The sequence below is a fragment of the Heliangelus exortis genome, chromosome 2 (genome assembly GCF_036169615.1).
Source record: "Heliangelus exortis chromosome 2, bHelExo1.hap1, whole genome shotgun sequence".
NCBI classification, from domain to species: Eukaryota; Metazoa; Chordata; class Aves; order Apodiformes; family Trochilidae; genus Heliangelus; species Heliangelus exortis.
Genome location: NC_092423.1, coordinates 17,424,923 through 17,440,117, shown reverse-complemented (window position 1 = coordinate 17,440,117; position 15,195 = coordinate 17,424,923). Strand labels below are relative to the sequence as shown.

The following is a 15,195-nucleotide window of genomic DNA, read 5'->3' as shown; positions in this document are numbered from 1 at the left end:
TTGTTCACTCTGAGAATTTACCAGCATCTCTGATAGAATATTTAACTACATTGCTACCCACAGAAGGGGAGCTGCAGAGCAGCTGGATGGTGAATTGTGAGAAACATTTCAAGATTTTCAAACTGTTTATTTTAATAAAAATGCAAAGTCTGCTGTTTAAAGAAGATATGAGCAGAAAAGTTAAATGAATCCTACATCCACAATCCTACCAGCTGCACAAGGTTCCTGGAATAAACAATATACCCTGTGGCTCGAATTTCTGAGTAGGTTATATTTACTTGTTAAATGCATTCAGCTAAAAAAAATGGCTGTATCCCAGGACTGCACCTTTGGACTGCTAGTGAGCCTTGTGTTAAAGTGGTGTCAGAAAAGAGGCACAAATGCCACTGTCAATTTTTTTGAGTTCCAAGCCTGAAGTGAAGGGAATTTGGTCAATATGAGAGCAATTATTTTTCTTTTTTTCTCCCAATGCAAAATGGCACCCATCCTTGTAAATATTAAATTACAATCTCAGGAAGAGAATTTTCTATATTTAGAATGAGACTCACATGATTGAAGGAACTCCAGTGCAGCTGAGGATCTTTTCAGCTGCACAAAGCAGCAAGGGTTTTCATCCAAGATTCCTCCTGCTGCAGGCTGCTGCAGCACTGCTTGCATGGGTTTGGCGGGCAGCTTTTTCAGGAAAAAGGGAACCTGTGTAGCCGTGGGTATGCAGAGCAGCATTCAGTGACTGTTTTTAATTCTTTGTGAGTGAATGGCCAGACCGGGAGCAAGGAGGCATGGAACTGGAGAAAAGCTGGGTAGTCAAGAACTTCTGTTTGATCTTTCACAGCTAGGAGGGTGGCCCTTTGAATACCCTGTACTCAGGACATGGAAGATCTGTGTTGGAACCTAGTCATATCCATATGGAGTGGAAGAGCTGGGAGGTCACAGGAGTACAGCCATTTTCCTTAAACATCCTCTCCTAAATAGCAGTAATGCCAGTTCACCAGAGTCTCCAGAATGAGAGTATTAGGTTCAGACAGAGAATGAAACTGCTTCCCTCGGTGGGGCTAGCAGGACTTAGGCTTCAGAGGTCAAGCATTCTCAACTCCTGGAGGCAACTGGAAAGTTCTTGGTCTCTTGCAGTTCCTTGTTCTAGGTCTGTGTCAGAATCATCCCTCTGTTTTCTCCAGATTGCTAAGCATTTGCAGTCATCAATTCTAATTTCAAAATCTGGCTGTGGTAAGTGTCCCATTAATAAACAATGCCTAAAAATTACTAACCTGAATGTTAAAAAGCAGTGGTTTTCTACATGCAAATTACTTGCTTGAGTACAATCAGGACTGTAAAAAGGTGTGCACATAAATGTTGTAAGCAGTAATAGCTTTTCACGTCTCATGATCAAGTCCTGGAATTCCATTTACTAAATTTGCATTTTTCTGATTACTTCCAAGGCCCTCTACAAAACCTGTACAATTACTGCTATTGCTCTTGTTTTCTTTCTGCTTTATTATGAGCCTGGCTTTATACTTCCTGCCCTGGTGAGATGTGGAATAGCACTGATGCAAACACGTAACATTTCATTTAAATGACCTGAAGACAGGTTTATCTGTTTGTCCAGGTAGCTTAATAAATAGAGACCTTCACTCAGATGCTTATCGCATCTGTAACCACACTCCTTCTCCAGTCTTCAGTATAAAATCTGTTGTAAGTCAAATGTTAATTTACATTAGCATCCACAGATGTTGATTCCTTGAGATTGTTGTCTTCTGAGCATATTGTATGTCTGATTGTGCAGACACAGTTCAACCTAAAGGGCTGTTGATACTGACTCATCTCTATTCAAGCATTTCTTGCTCATACTTGAATGTTTTAAGCATATGCAGCTCTCTGCAGTTTCTGTTTTTTGTAATGTTTAGGATACACATACATTAAATAAGCTGGTCCTAAATTTCATTGTCCTTTTTCTTATTTTTTCAGTGTATCTGGAGCTTTCAGTGAGGACCGAATATGAAAGTAGTAATACCTTGTAACTGAACACTGTAGAATCAAAGACTGTGTCTGCAACTTATGTAGGAACATTTGAGGTAGTGTTAAATGAGCTAGCTAAGATAGTGATAGGAGTAAGGAATTTTACATAGATTTGCTAAACCTTATTCAGTGTTACCTGTCAGCCACACTGTTCGCATGCCTTTGCTGAACCTTAACTCTGTAATTCATTCATTTCTGTGGAGAATGACCTTAATTTTCATTAAACTTTCTATCCTAATTTTATCAGATCTGTTTTGACAGTCTGCCTCAGGTTTGGGCAACAGCTTCATGGGCGTAGGTTACAGCATAACTGATACTTGATGTTAAGTTTCAGAATCAGAGCATCGATGTCAGGAGAGCTCCTCCTTTTGACTAATGGAGTACTGACTGTACTTACTCAGTCCTGCTCCTTAGTTGTGCTAATGACAAACTGAGACATAACATTAAGCACATCTTAATGTGTCTTGCTTTGGTGCATCTCATTTACCCTGCTAGTATGATGTTAGTGCCAACTGGGTATTTCCAAAGTGCTTTGACAACTACTACTGTCCATGGGTTTTGTGTCAATGTTGTAATATGTATTTATATGTTTATTAGATAGAAAGCATGAGTTTTCCTTTCCTATATGAAGCACATGGCCAGATCTTGCTAGAGATTCTCAAAGTCTTAAAGACAAACAGGCTATAAGGTGTTGTACTATATAGGGACTGAGCTTCGATAAAAACCTTTTCTTTGTAATGGACTCCAGGAGTAACATAATTGGCCCATTAATAAGTGAATTATTTTACTACTCCTTTCTGCTTCATTGCCTACTACAGAAAGGTATAGGCCATCTGGAAAACAAGAGCATCAAACTTACCATTTATCAGGCTTAGATATCTAATTTGCCTTCCACCTGTAACTCTACTCAGTAAACAATTTCTGGAATTATCAGCAACACATGAAAAACCAAATTTTACCTTGTGCAGTGAGTTATCCAATATAAGCAACTACCACATCAGCTTTATTTCAGTAGCAATGAACACAAAAATGCTGAATGAAATCAGAGTGCTGAAGGAAAACACAGGTTCTCTTCCTGGTGAAACAAAGAAAGCTAAATCCATCAAACTAGTTTTTTACTTACTGTGTAGTTTGGAGGCAAAACTCAGAACTGCATTTTCAAACTTCTATGAAAGGAATGGTGGAGGTCCAAGCTTAGAGGGTTTACTGCCCCAGCATGGTGTTTCTGTCCCCTGGATTATTTGCCATAGCTCATAGATACATACAATGCACAAGCAGAAATTAAAAGCTGGTTTTTACTGAAACTCTTATTGTCAAAATGATGGTTTTTGAATGTAAGAGGAGTCTTCTTTGCAAAGCATATACAAATAAAGTATACAAGTAATTTCAGTTGGAAAATTGTAATTTAGAATATGGTAATGCTTTATGGTTCTGACAGTGATGAATTAAATAACATAACAGCATACATAGTGATGAATTCCTCCAGGACAATAAAAAGTGTCTAGGTATTATGAGAGCCTTTTCCTTGGTATTTTCCTAAAGCCCCCAATTTGGCTTGATTTTCTTTTTCCAGATTTTCATGTAGTCATAGTCTTTGACGTAATTTTTGTCCTACAGACAAGGGGTTGGTTGTTTCTATTCAACTACACCGAATTTAAAGTTTTTTTTAAAAAATATTGTTTCCAATTCAGGCTCCCGCTGTGTTTAAAAATAAAATAACAGAACATACGCCTCTACTCTGTCACAAATGAAAACTCCAGGTGGCTGATTTGAAATGCAGCAGGATAACAACAGCCCACATAAGAGCACAGTCAGGCCTGCTATACCTATTCAAAACAAGGAATATAATTTATATTTAATACAGGTTACTGAAATTAATTTATTGCATCTAAATTGTATAGTTTAGCATGAGTTAGCTGTAACCTGGCTTAGAAAAACACCATTGTGCAAAATGTTAAAAGATACTTGGCTCATTCGTTACATGAGAAGCAGTCTGTGTTTCAGATAAGAAACTAAAACAATAAATGTAATCATTATCTAACAATTTAAATTAACATTATTCATCATGCCTCCTCTGTATATCTGTGACCTTTACAAGCCTTTATTTATCACACATAACAAAAAACATATACAGCTAATTTTGCAGGAGTCAACACTGATGTATAACTGATTGTTTCTCCTTTTAAATGATTTTGCCACCTCCTTAATTAAAAATATTATGTACACAGGGCAGTTTTTATTTTTATCATGTAGATGGGTTTCTGATGGTCATGAAAGAACAAAATACATTCTTCCTTGTATGACCTAGTCACATGTAGTTAGCTTACAGGGGTTATGGAGTTAAGTCTCTTCATGTGAAGTAAAATCAGCAGAATGCTCTTCAGTAATTCACTGGGAGCTGGATCTTCAGTCCGCCCTCACACTATATAGAGTTATGAGCAATAATAGTTTTTTTCTTAGGGACTGTCCTCAGAATATTTTTGTGATGGGGACAAGGGCAATCTAGAACCTCACTGGATAATGCAGTATACCTGGAAACACAGTTCACTGCACCTAGACCTTGTGCTGTGGCTTTTTTCATCACTCTATGTGTCCCTGTGGTCCATCTCTATCCTAGGTGTTCTGCTGCCCTGCAACCCCCTTTTCCTTCATTGAAGGAACTGCTTAACTTTTGAAGTTGAAGATGAATGTAAGATGATGATGCTCACCACTCGGTGGTTCCTGAGCCCCCAAGAGTCAGTTCTGTGGTCCCAGATCCTGAGCCTATGAACCCTTAGCAGCCCTATATCCTAGCACTCTTGGAACTGCATATAAGTTTTTTAAGGGCAAATATCCAAGACATTTATCTAGTTCCCTGTGTGCCAGCCAATGTAACCAACAAGTGTCTGAATTTGGAGACTGTTAGAGGACAGCAATTCCATTTTATGTTAAAATCTTGATTTTGTCTCTAACAGAATCAAAAAATGTTTTGCATGTTTGCAGAAAATATTTGTAGAACTAGACCAGAACCTAAGATTACACTGGATATGATGGACATGGTCACACTGTATTGCCCAGTGGTATTTGATTTGTTTTGAAATGGAACAGCCTTAGCAGGAGAGCTTGGGGAGCATCTACACCGTGATAATGTAGAGGGCACCTACACCATGATAAAATAGAGGACAAACCTGCAAATCAGAGTTCTGATGCTAGTTTCCTTATTCCTCACCTTGATGATAGAATTGCAGATGAAAACATAACCTCCACTCTACCTAGGTTCCTGCTACAAGATGGTAGCCTTTCAGAGCCTGTACCCCTCAGAGTCCTTTTCTGAACATGGAGCATCAGCCCTTTTCAGAAGAAGCCTGTGCAGGCAGACTGCTGGGCTGTTCCAGCCTGACACTAGTTATTTGGCATGTGGTTGTGTGTTAGTAATGACTGCAACAAATAAACCTATTCCCCTTTCCATTTTGGACATGGAAATGCCCCAAACAGTAGCTTTCCTGAGTTACTGCAAGCAGTAAAAGTGGCTATGTGAATTTTTTTGTGCTCTTTGTTTAAATTATCTCCTGGTTTGTTTTTTTTTTATAAGCTTCCTGTTCTGTGCAGAAACAAGCACTGCTATCTTCTACTGTTTTACAGTTGCAGCCAAAGTAGAAGACTCTCGCCCAAAGCAGAGACCTCCGAGGAGGCCACGGAAGCCTAAGACATTAAACAATCCAGACGACTCTACTTACTACACTCTAATACATGTGAGTTTAGCAAGTTTTTGTGGATTAAGACTGACAGATAATTCCTACCTAAACTTTCTTTCTAATTACTCAATTTTCTGTATTCCTTTCTGATACAATATAAAAGCTGTGTCCTGATGAAAGGGGGCAGGCCACAAACTTCACATCTCAAACTAGATTTGAAATTATTAGAGTTACCCTGAATAGGGCCCTAGGTCACACCAATTTTTAGCTTTGTACCTATACATACGTACATTCATTATATGCGTAAGCAATGTTTGCACTTAAAATACACAAACGAAGTGCCCTGTGTCTCTAGTTTGTTTGTAAGTCAAAAGAGAGAAACAGGTTCATTCAGAGAGCTATTTTGAGTGTCTAAATTGGTGGTTGATCTTGCAGAGAGAGCAAATATTAAAATAGGCTGTATTGGTATGCACACTGTAACTTCCTTTACAAATGTGTCAGATTGTGATTATGAAGGAATTGGCAAATACCAACAGCTCAGGAACTAATGGGTTTGAGTGTCTCTATATATAGCCTTAAGTCCAAGTTCAGATACTGAGGGCTACTTTCCACTCTTGACTTCAGTGCCCTTAAATATACAAAAAAAGGCAATAAAGTAAGCAGAAAGAGAGAAAATGTAAAAGCAGCTCAGAAAGCAGTTCCAACAAAAAAAGCAATTAAACTCATTTGCTCGAGGTGCCTGTATTTTAGTGACCTATTTTAACAGCCGGTGAAAGCCCAGCTAATAAACTAACCACAGCAATTGCTTCTCCTCTCAACAGAAGGTGTCACCAGGGCCTTTAGGGAGAGTTGTGTCTGGCATATCAAAAAAGAGAAATACAGTTATGTTTTATAATGGGGACTTTGAAATAACACAGCTTTGGAACAGTGCTGTTCTGCAGAGAAATAATATTCTTAAAAATAAATCAGTGTGTAAGAATAAGATTTTTTTTTTTTTTTTTTTTTTTGTGAAAGCAAGACTGGTGAGATAAAGGACTGAAATGAAAGGCATGACATTGAATTCTGTATTAGGAAATTTCAGAGGCAAAGCATAATTCTGAAGTAAACACATATCTGGAAAGCCAAGACTGTAGAGTTAGGAAGATGGTATTTTTTGAAAGCCAGTTTGTTACTCTGCCAGCTCTGTATCAGAAAACAGCCATTGCATCAGTGCAAACAAAAGCTGCAGTAATGCTGGGAAATATTTAAACAAAATTTTAGCAGCAGCTTTTCAAGGTATTATTATTGTTATTATCTTCAATTAGTTGTATTTTTCAATGAGCTTTGAAAAATGAGAAGCCTGTCTTCTTAATACTGGTAAGGGAAAGTTTCAGTATAAATATATTTACACTGGAACTCAGAAAGACCTACTAGTTCCTAAATTCTTATACCCTGAGCAACTCGCTGAGCTCTAACCAGAAGGTAGTAAATCTGTGACCTGAAGATGTATTCACAGATAATTATTAAGCCCACATCACCTGAAAGTGAAGACATACACCATGAGTATTTTGGTGGGTTTTTTTGTTTTGTTATGTTTTTTGCTTGTCTGGTTTTTGTTTTGTTGTTGTTGTTTTTGATTTCCTCATTGTTCTGCAAAAAAACCCCATATTTCTCTCACATGTTACAGTTATTAATTAGACACATCCCTTCTCACTCATCTCCTTTCTTATCAAATGAATTAAGGTGGTGCACAGATATAAACAGTCTGACAATAGCCTATTGCTCTTACAAAAGCACTAAGAGTTTATTTTGGAATTTGTTTTTTTTCACATAAAACATACTGTTTGAAATTGTATGTCTTGTGCATTTACCTGCATGAGAAGTGTCTGTTCATCAGGATTTCTAGTTGTCAGTGACTTTTTAATGTTACAATTCACAGACTCCAGTATAAAGTTTTAACTCATTTCAAGAGACACAGTTAGGACCAAAATCAAAACCATCTGCACTTAAAAATACTGGTTTTGAAGTGTGATACTTTAGATGCTGCAGCATAGCATTGTTTTGGCTGTAGGGTCAGAAATCCATTAGAGATATGAAATTATTCACATTCCCTATAAATCTCTCTCCTCTGCCTTTCTGGTTGTTTTGTATCCTAAAGGTGCTTTCCCCACCTAGTATACTGCTTCACAAATGTCCATTTTGTTCTACTAAAACCTGTGATAAGACTGCATTGGCATTAATGAGAAGAGGATTATGCCTGCTCCCACAGCGTTGCCTTGATTCATGGAAATTCTCAGGGCATCACCATAATTTGCCTCAGTGAGATATTTGAAGGGTTTACATTTATTTATTTTTTTCTCATCACAATTACTTTAGCCTTTTTCTTCACAGTATGGCAACTGAAATGTGGCAGTAACAATGCTAATGCTTAGTCTCAAAGATTCTGAAACGAGATTTCTCAGGAGCACTTTGCTCACAGATGAGATTCTCTGTATTTTCTTTCAATGAAAAATACACGACAGTCTCCTAACTATCATATTGATGAACTGTATCTTTGCATAAACGTTCCTTTTAATACATTTTAATTTACTTTGTGTTTTCCTAGAAATCAATACAAGACGAGAAACGGAGACCAAGAAAAGAAAGGTATTCTTTTTCATTATCTCACTCTTGTCACTTTAGTACAGTAGAAATAGTTCTTAGCTGTACTTCAAACAGGAGAACAAAGCATTAAAAATACATTGTAATTTGGTGATTAAGAGGAAGAGCATAATATACAAAGTTAACGTATGCAATTTTCAACAACAAAAATCCCTTCTAGAATTGAGTCAGTCACTACAGCATGGCCCTTTACCATGGCAACATAAACACAATACTAAGTTAAGATAAGGTCCACATGAAAGATAGTTTTGACGCAGAAAAATAATTGAAAGTCCTTAAAATTCCAGTCAAAATGAATGAGCAACCAGATCTTTTTTGCTAGCAAAAATGTAAAGACTGCTTAAATTATCTCCTAAAAAGACACGACTGTTTGGAAATAGATAATAAAAAATTAAAACAATAATAATTAATGACAGGTAAAGAAGATTAGGAATTGAAATTTCAACCAGGCTTCTTTTTTTCATTAACCTATTTTGATGGATCTCTGCAGAAGTAAGGGAAGCAATAGATATATTCTGCCCTTCTGTATCTTAGATCCTTATGTGTGCTGTAGACCTGGTTCACAGCTCCTGACATATATCATAGCTTTATTTTATTTGTTTTTCTATACTTCAGCTATTTTTGCTGATCCACAGTGACATTGCTTTGATACTATAGCATGTGTGCTATTGTAGCCTGGTCAGTGATGCAAGATGAACAGGCTTTTAGTACTATTCTTGGCTGAGGTTGCAGAATACAAACTCTGTATCTAAAATATGTATCTTAGAAGAATTTACATTGTATTACACGCACATAATATGTGTTCACAGTATCTATCTTCATTCAACCATAGTTTAGATTGAACTTGATAATGCCACTGCTTCAGGTGTCTCACTTAATGTCCATGTCCTCTGTTTTTAGACTGTTACAGCTCTTCTTTTGATGTCATTTGGATCCAGAAAAAAATTGTTGTCTTCTATTTAGCAAAAAAAAAAAAAAAAAAAAAATTTGGTACCAGTTAGGTTCTGCTCATCTAAGGTCTAAGTAAACAGTTCCAGGTCTTTCATGTGCTAACTCTGTATTAGTAGAACATAGCAACTGAAATCAATGAGTTATTTCTGGTTTCTATGAATGTAGTAATTGAATTTTGAAATGCTTTTTTTTTTCAGGTTCCTTTTAGGATATAATTTTTTCCTAGCCATTCTAAACTAGATGTTAGGTTCGAGGGGTTTTCTGTACATATGATGCTCTGGATAGCATTTATCTAACAAAATAAGACATCTCTATTATTGACACCAATATCTGAACTAGTTGCTTTAGACTTCTACTCAGAAAAAATAATAATCTTTAGGAAAATGATTCATCTCTTCCTCAAGAGGTATCTAATAGGTTAGATGAATTACACAATAAAAATGCCTCTCCACTGAGTATAATGGCAAACCCAAACAATTTCAGTCATATATGTCTGCTTTATGAACATCTAAAACTATTTAGGATTTCAGAATTCTCAGTATCTACATCCTACAGCAGTGACATTTCAGAGACTGATTTCTTGTGCTTATACATACTTTTCCTGAGATCCTTAGCACATAAATCCAACTAATAATTATATTTGTCTGCCTTGCTTTTGAATTATGTTGAATTATGAAAAGTGAAACTGCTACCTTGGTGTACTTTTTTATTGACAGTCTGAGCAAAGTGCTAGATTTAGATATCTACTACCATGAAATTTCATCTACTGATTCCAACTCAAAGGACAGCAGTTCTACCACAAGAAAGAAGAGATACCCAATTGAGCGCCGGACTTCAATTTTAAGATCTACTGAGCGGTAATTCATGCAAAATAATAACAAGGAGGGGAAAAGTTGTATATCCTTGATGAGATACTAAAAAGATTCATGAAAAGAAAGATACATTCTGAAATTAGACATAAGTCTATTTTTTTACTCATGGCAATCTTGCTAAATTTACTTGTAAAATGAATAGCAAAAATTTGCCATCTTTATGCAGCAGGGACAAATGCTACTATGGCTGCTGTCCAGCCTACCTGCTAGTTTTTTGCTTCCCAAGTGCCAGATGAGATGGACAGAAAACTGTTGTAAATCTCTGATCTAAAACAAAATTAAACTAGAACCTAAAACTTGTGTTCCTGAGAACTTTCAGTCTGCTTTCTGCAGATGAGATGCCAGCTTGACTGCCTTCTTTTCCTGATCTCCTGTATCAGCATATGCTTATAGCCTGTGGTGGATTCCACCAAGCTGGACAGCCAGGAGAAAATAACAAAAGATAAGGTTTGCACAACCTCCTCTCTTCCCACACAGACTTCATAGAAGTTGACCTCTTCTGGGCTAAGGAAATAACTATTCTCATTCTTCTCAATGCACCCTTATACATTGTATGTGCAGACACATATTTATATCTTTATAAATCAGATGATACTTCTTCAGATGATACTAGGTGATCAGATATTGGAACGGGCTGCGTGGGGAGGTGGTGGACTCTTCGTCCCTGGAGACATTTAAAAAGCGACTCGATATGGCACTCAGTGCCATGGTCTAGTGACTGTGGCGGTAGTTGTTCAAGGGTTGGACTCGATGATCTCTGAGGTCCCTTCCAACCCAGCCTATTCTATGATTCTATGATTCTATGAAATAATTTGCATCTTCTTGTGTTTTCATGTATGTAAGAAAAACATGGCAAACATCTAGGCCAAAAGCTTAAGGGACACACTAAGCTTGGGATGATGACTGAATTTGAAAATGTATTGATAATAACAGGAAAAATGTTTGTAGAACATTTTGTACCCCATACTTTTTTTTTTTTTTTTTTTTTTTTTTTCAGGTAAGATCTGAAATAGTTTTAGAATGGTGTTGTGAAGACATGGAATGAGAAATAATAGTATCAGGAACCTACATATATTTTAAATCCCTTGTAAAAGGGCGCATTTCTAAAGTGGCTAATTATACCATATCTGACACCTGGAGATCTGACTTAGTTAAATGAGAATTTTGTCACTGCCCATACTAAAAGGAATTTAACTTTTACTGTGTGCTGCTCTGATTGCATCCTAATTAACCACAGTGAAAAAAAATCTGTGTAACTTTTAAATTTACAGTTACCTCTGAGGGAAGATGAATGCAATTATTAAACATTTCTGCACTTCAATATCTCTCTAATGGGGTCACCTGAATCTGAAGACCATACAGTTAGTTCAGTCCACAGAAGTGAAGCACTGAGTGCTTTTTATTTGGCTGTTTATCTTGGACACTGGTATAGAATCAGTGGTAGGGTACACATTTAGTGTAGAACACTACAGGTATTTTTTTATTATTTCAGAGTAATTTACCTTTTAAATAACTAAATTTTATTTTTAATCTTACTCCTAGGTAACAACTAGTGCTAGGTCACCATTTCAGCCTGTCAGAAGTGGCCTCCAAAATGCATCTTGCCATCTGAAAAAATAAAAAATAAAAAAGGGGATGAATGCTTACAGTGAGCCCCAGAGGCAGGTTAAAAACAGAGAAAACAAATTTATGCCAACTGAAAACCTGGTTCAGTAACCATCAGGCAAACACTACTGCAAAGCACCCCTGTGTTCACAATGCTTTTATGTCCTTTTATTATGTCCCCTTCATAGAAGAACATGTTGTTCATCTGCTTCTAGTATATAATGTGTTTGTTCCGAGGTGCCTGCTTTATGCAGCACAGGAAGAGGCCCAGCAAGGTCAGTTGGTATTTTTTTCGTTCTCCTTTTATTACACATACACACACCCCAGAGGGTGGTGGTTAAGCAGTCGATTAGGAATGTTTGCCAGGTAAATGTTTTTGCTTTAATTTCTAAAACACTTCCGTGCTTAATCCTTAGGCCCAGGTTAGCAGAAAGACCCCTGGAAGAGAGTAAAACCGAAGATAATCCCTATGACTACAGACGACTGCTGCGGAAGACCTCACAGCGCCGGCGCCTTATCCAGCAGTTCTAGCTGTCCTGCTGTTCCTGCTGCTATTTGGCTCTTATTAGCATAATCTTTTTTATCATTTTATACCATGTGCTTCCTCTTTTTTTGTTAAATCGCTAATGTTTCAAGTTTACAACGTGTGTGTTCATGTGAATTACGGTGGTTTACAGCCCAACACCGTTGCAAAGGGACACTGTCAGTTGAGTACCATATTATTTTAAAAAACCTAATATAATGATATAAAAAACCTAATATAGCTTTCTTTTGGCTGCCACTGCTACATCTTGAAATGATTAGACATTAAGCATCTTAAATCTAGTTTACTTTCCTCAGTGCATAATGCTTTTTTGCATTTCATCAGTCTCATCCAATTAAAACAGATCATTTCATTCATAGTTCCTTCTCAAAGTTTTCAAATTCCCATATGCACCTTCAGAAAACTTTAATTATTGTTTCTAATTAATTTTTTTAGGAGAAAAAAAAAAACACAACAAGAACAGTATAGGGGGATTTCTGATCATTTTAGGTGTATAATGTCTAAATTTTGGGATGAACTGTTTGTGGCAAGTGTCCCTTTAATGAAAACAAACAAATTATTAATTGGATAGCATACTGTGGCAGTTGATTTTATTATTGACTTTACTGTAAAGCTAGCAGCCAGTTCTAAAGGTCAATATTATGTGTATAATCTTTATGTTGAAGATGTTAATTTATGGGAAGTATATCCAGCCCTCTACCTCTGAGCTTTGTGACTAAGTGATGAACTTCTAAATCGTGTTTGCTTTGTTCTCCCTTGCATTAGATTTTTAGGAATCTTAATCTCTGGGGTGCCAAGAAAGGAAGAGAAATATGCTCTCTGGTCAATTGCTGCCCAGATGTAATGATCATTCTTAATCAGTTCCACTAGAAATTAAGTGGAAACAAAAGCAAAAGCCACTGTGTTCAATTTTTCCCCTGATTCTTTATTCAAAAGACCTTATTTCACAGAAACAGTACAGATAATTGCAGTGCTTCTTTTCAGGATTCGTAATTGCATGTTCCCAGCTGCAAAGCAAGTGAAGGCCGATTTCATTATGCCAGTACAGAGGCCTGATCCTGCTCCCTTCCTTAGCTCCCCTAGATACTACGATTGGCGGCAGCAGCGAGCCACGAGTTGGGTTTTTGTCTGTTCCCCCCCAGACACTTGGCCCTTCCCCCAGAGACAGGTAACCATTGCTTCCTCATCTGTAACTAACGATAAGGCTGTGCACCAGATCAAAATGCTTCAATGTAAAACTTGCAATTGTTTAAATTTTGAAATCTGTTTAAAGTTGCTTTCTTGTGTATTATATAATTAAAACGATAAAGTAAATAAAAATGCACGAAGCAATGATATGGTTGGTTGCACCTGAATTCCAGCCAGAACTGACAAAACAATATGGACTGGGGCAGGAGCGAAAAAGGCAGGGAAGAGCTCACCGCAGCCTCTCACGATTGGAAGCCTGAGGTATCGTGCAAGTTTCCTCCGAGCTGATGCTGTCTGCAACCTGGAAGAGACCTGTCATTTTAGAGATGATGGGGATGGTTTTATTTTACTTTCCCAGTCACGGCAGTGTTGGAAAACGTCAAAATATTGTCCTGAGATTTCAGGAGGGGGCAGTCCTAGTAACCATGTGGGTTCATGTGGGAAGTGCAGAGAGATGGCCTCATCAGGGCACAGCCTGGGAGTCCCCTAGGCCTGTGAGAAGCAGCCTGTGCCTGGCTGGCCAGGGCTCTCGGCAAGGCCAAATCCTGCCCTGGAATGACCTTGCCTGCCTCCCTCCTAGGATTAGGGTTTGAAATCCCTCTTGTGCTGGAGGAGAAACAGCCACGGCAAGGAAGAACGTTTCCACGCGGGGAACGGGATGCTTGGAAGACGGAGGTTTGGTTACCTTCAAAAACAACGTCGGGGAGGGGCTCTTTTTCCTCCTCCTGTCTCGCCTCCGGGCCCTGCTACCTCCCACGGGGCTGGAGCGGGGAGAACAGCCGAGGAATGCCAAGAGAGATGCCGGGGAAGGCAGGAGCGGGATGCAGGGGCCGCCCCTCAAACAGCCGCGATGTCGCGCAGGACTCCCCCGACACCTGGGCAGGAGAGCGGCAGGGACACGGGTGTCCGGTGGGGTGCGGGACCTGCTCCCGCACCACGCTTGCACGGGACTCCCCGCCAGCGACTTTTCGGCACTCTCACGGCCCACGGGGCCCCCGCCGGTCGCTGGGGGTAGGGTTGGGCTCGGGGACGGTGGGGTCTGTGGAGGGCTGTCCCTTCCCCTCCCTCGGTCTCCCCCGCTCTCGCCACCAGCCGCACGGGCTGTAGCGGCTTCGGCGGCACCTCCCACGATGCCTCTGCTCGCAGCCGCGGAGGTGCCCCGGAGAAGAGGTGAAGGACGGGTGGGAAGAATTTCTCAGCCCTTTAATAATCTCACAGGGCTGGGAACTCTTCCCCGTAGTCCCAGGGACCGGTGTCCTAGTGCTCTCCTCGGGGCACCAGACTGGACCGCTGTCTTCGCCCGTGCCAAGGTCCAGGAAATCACCCTTCTTCTCTGCTTCGAGTTCGCCGGCGCCGACCCCCAGCAGGGAGTCTCGACCCTCTGCTCCCGCTCCTTCGGGATGCGGCCGCAGGGGCCGCAGAGTCGGCGGTGAGGTGGAGGTCACACTGGGCACTTCGCTCGCCTTTACCTCCGGGGCAGCTGCATCCCCAGAGTAGACTGCATCCCCAGAGCAGATGCCCCTAGGTCTGGGCTATGCCCTGGGGTCACCCCTCCAACTCCCTTCGGTGCCGGCTGCGTGGGGAGACCCTCTACGGCTGCCACAGCTGGCTGCTTCGGCGGGGTCACCTCCCTCGGACCCCCGGCCCCTCCCACCCCGTCACAGGCAGGAGGCAGCGGCGGCGGCAGCTCGGCGGAGCGCAGCCCGGG

The 15,195-nt window shown here is 39.7% G+C and overlaps 1 protein-coding gene across 6 annotated transcripts in view; it reads left to right on the top strand.

The window, feature by feature from the left end:
• Positions 1-13,634, top strand: part of MYO3A (myosin IIIA) — a 121,166-nt gene extending 107,532 nt beyond the window's left edge. For all 6 annotated transcript variants that reach the window (XM_071734996.1, XM_071734998.1, XM_071734995.1 and 3 more), the window contains 4 exons: positions 5,635-5,744; positions 8,272-8,312; positions 9,995-10,135; positions 12,172-13,634. In XM_071734996.1, the coding sequence (XP_071591097.1) occupies positions 5,635-5,744; positions 8,272-8,312; positions 9,995-10,135; positions 12,172-12,286 (407 nt within the window). In that variant the 3' untranslated portion in view covers positions 12,287-13,634. The remainder of the gene's footprint in view (positions 1-5,634; positions 5,745-8,271; positions 8,313-9,994; positions 10,136-12,171) is intronic.
• Positions 13,635-15,195: the final 1,561 nt, after the last annotated feature.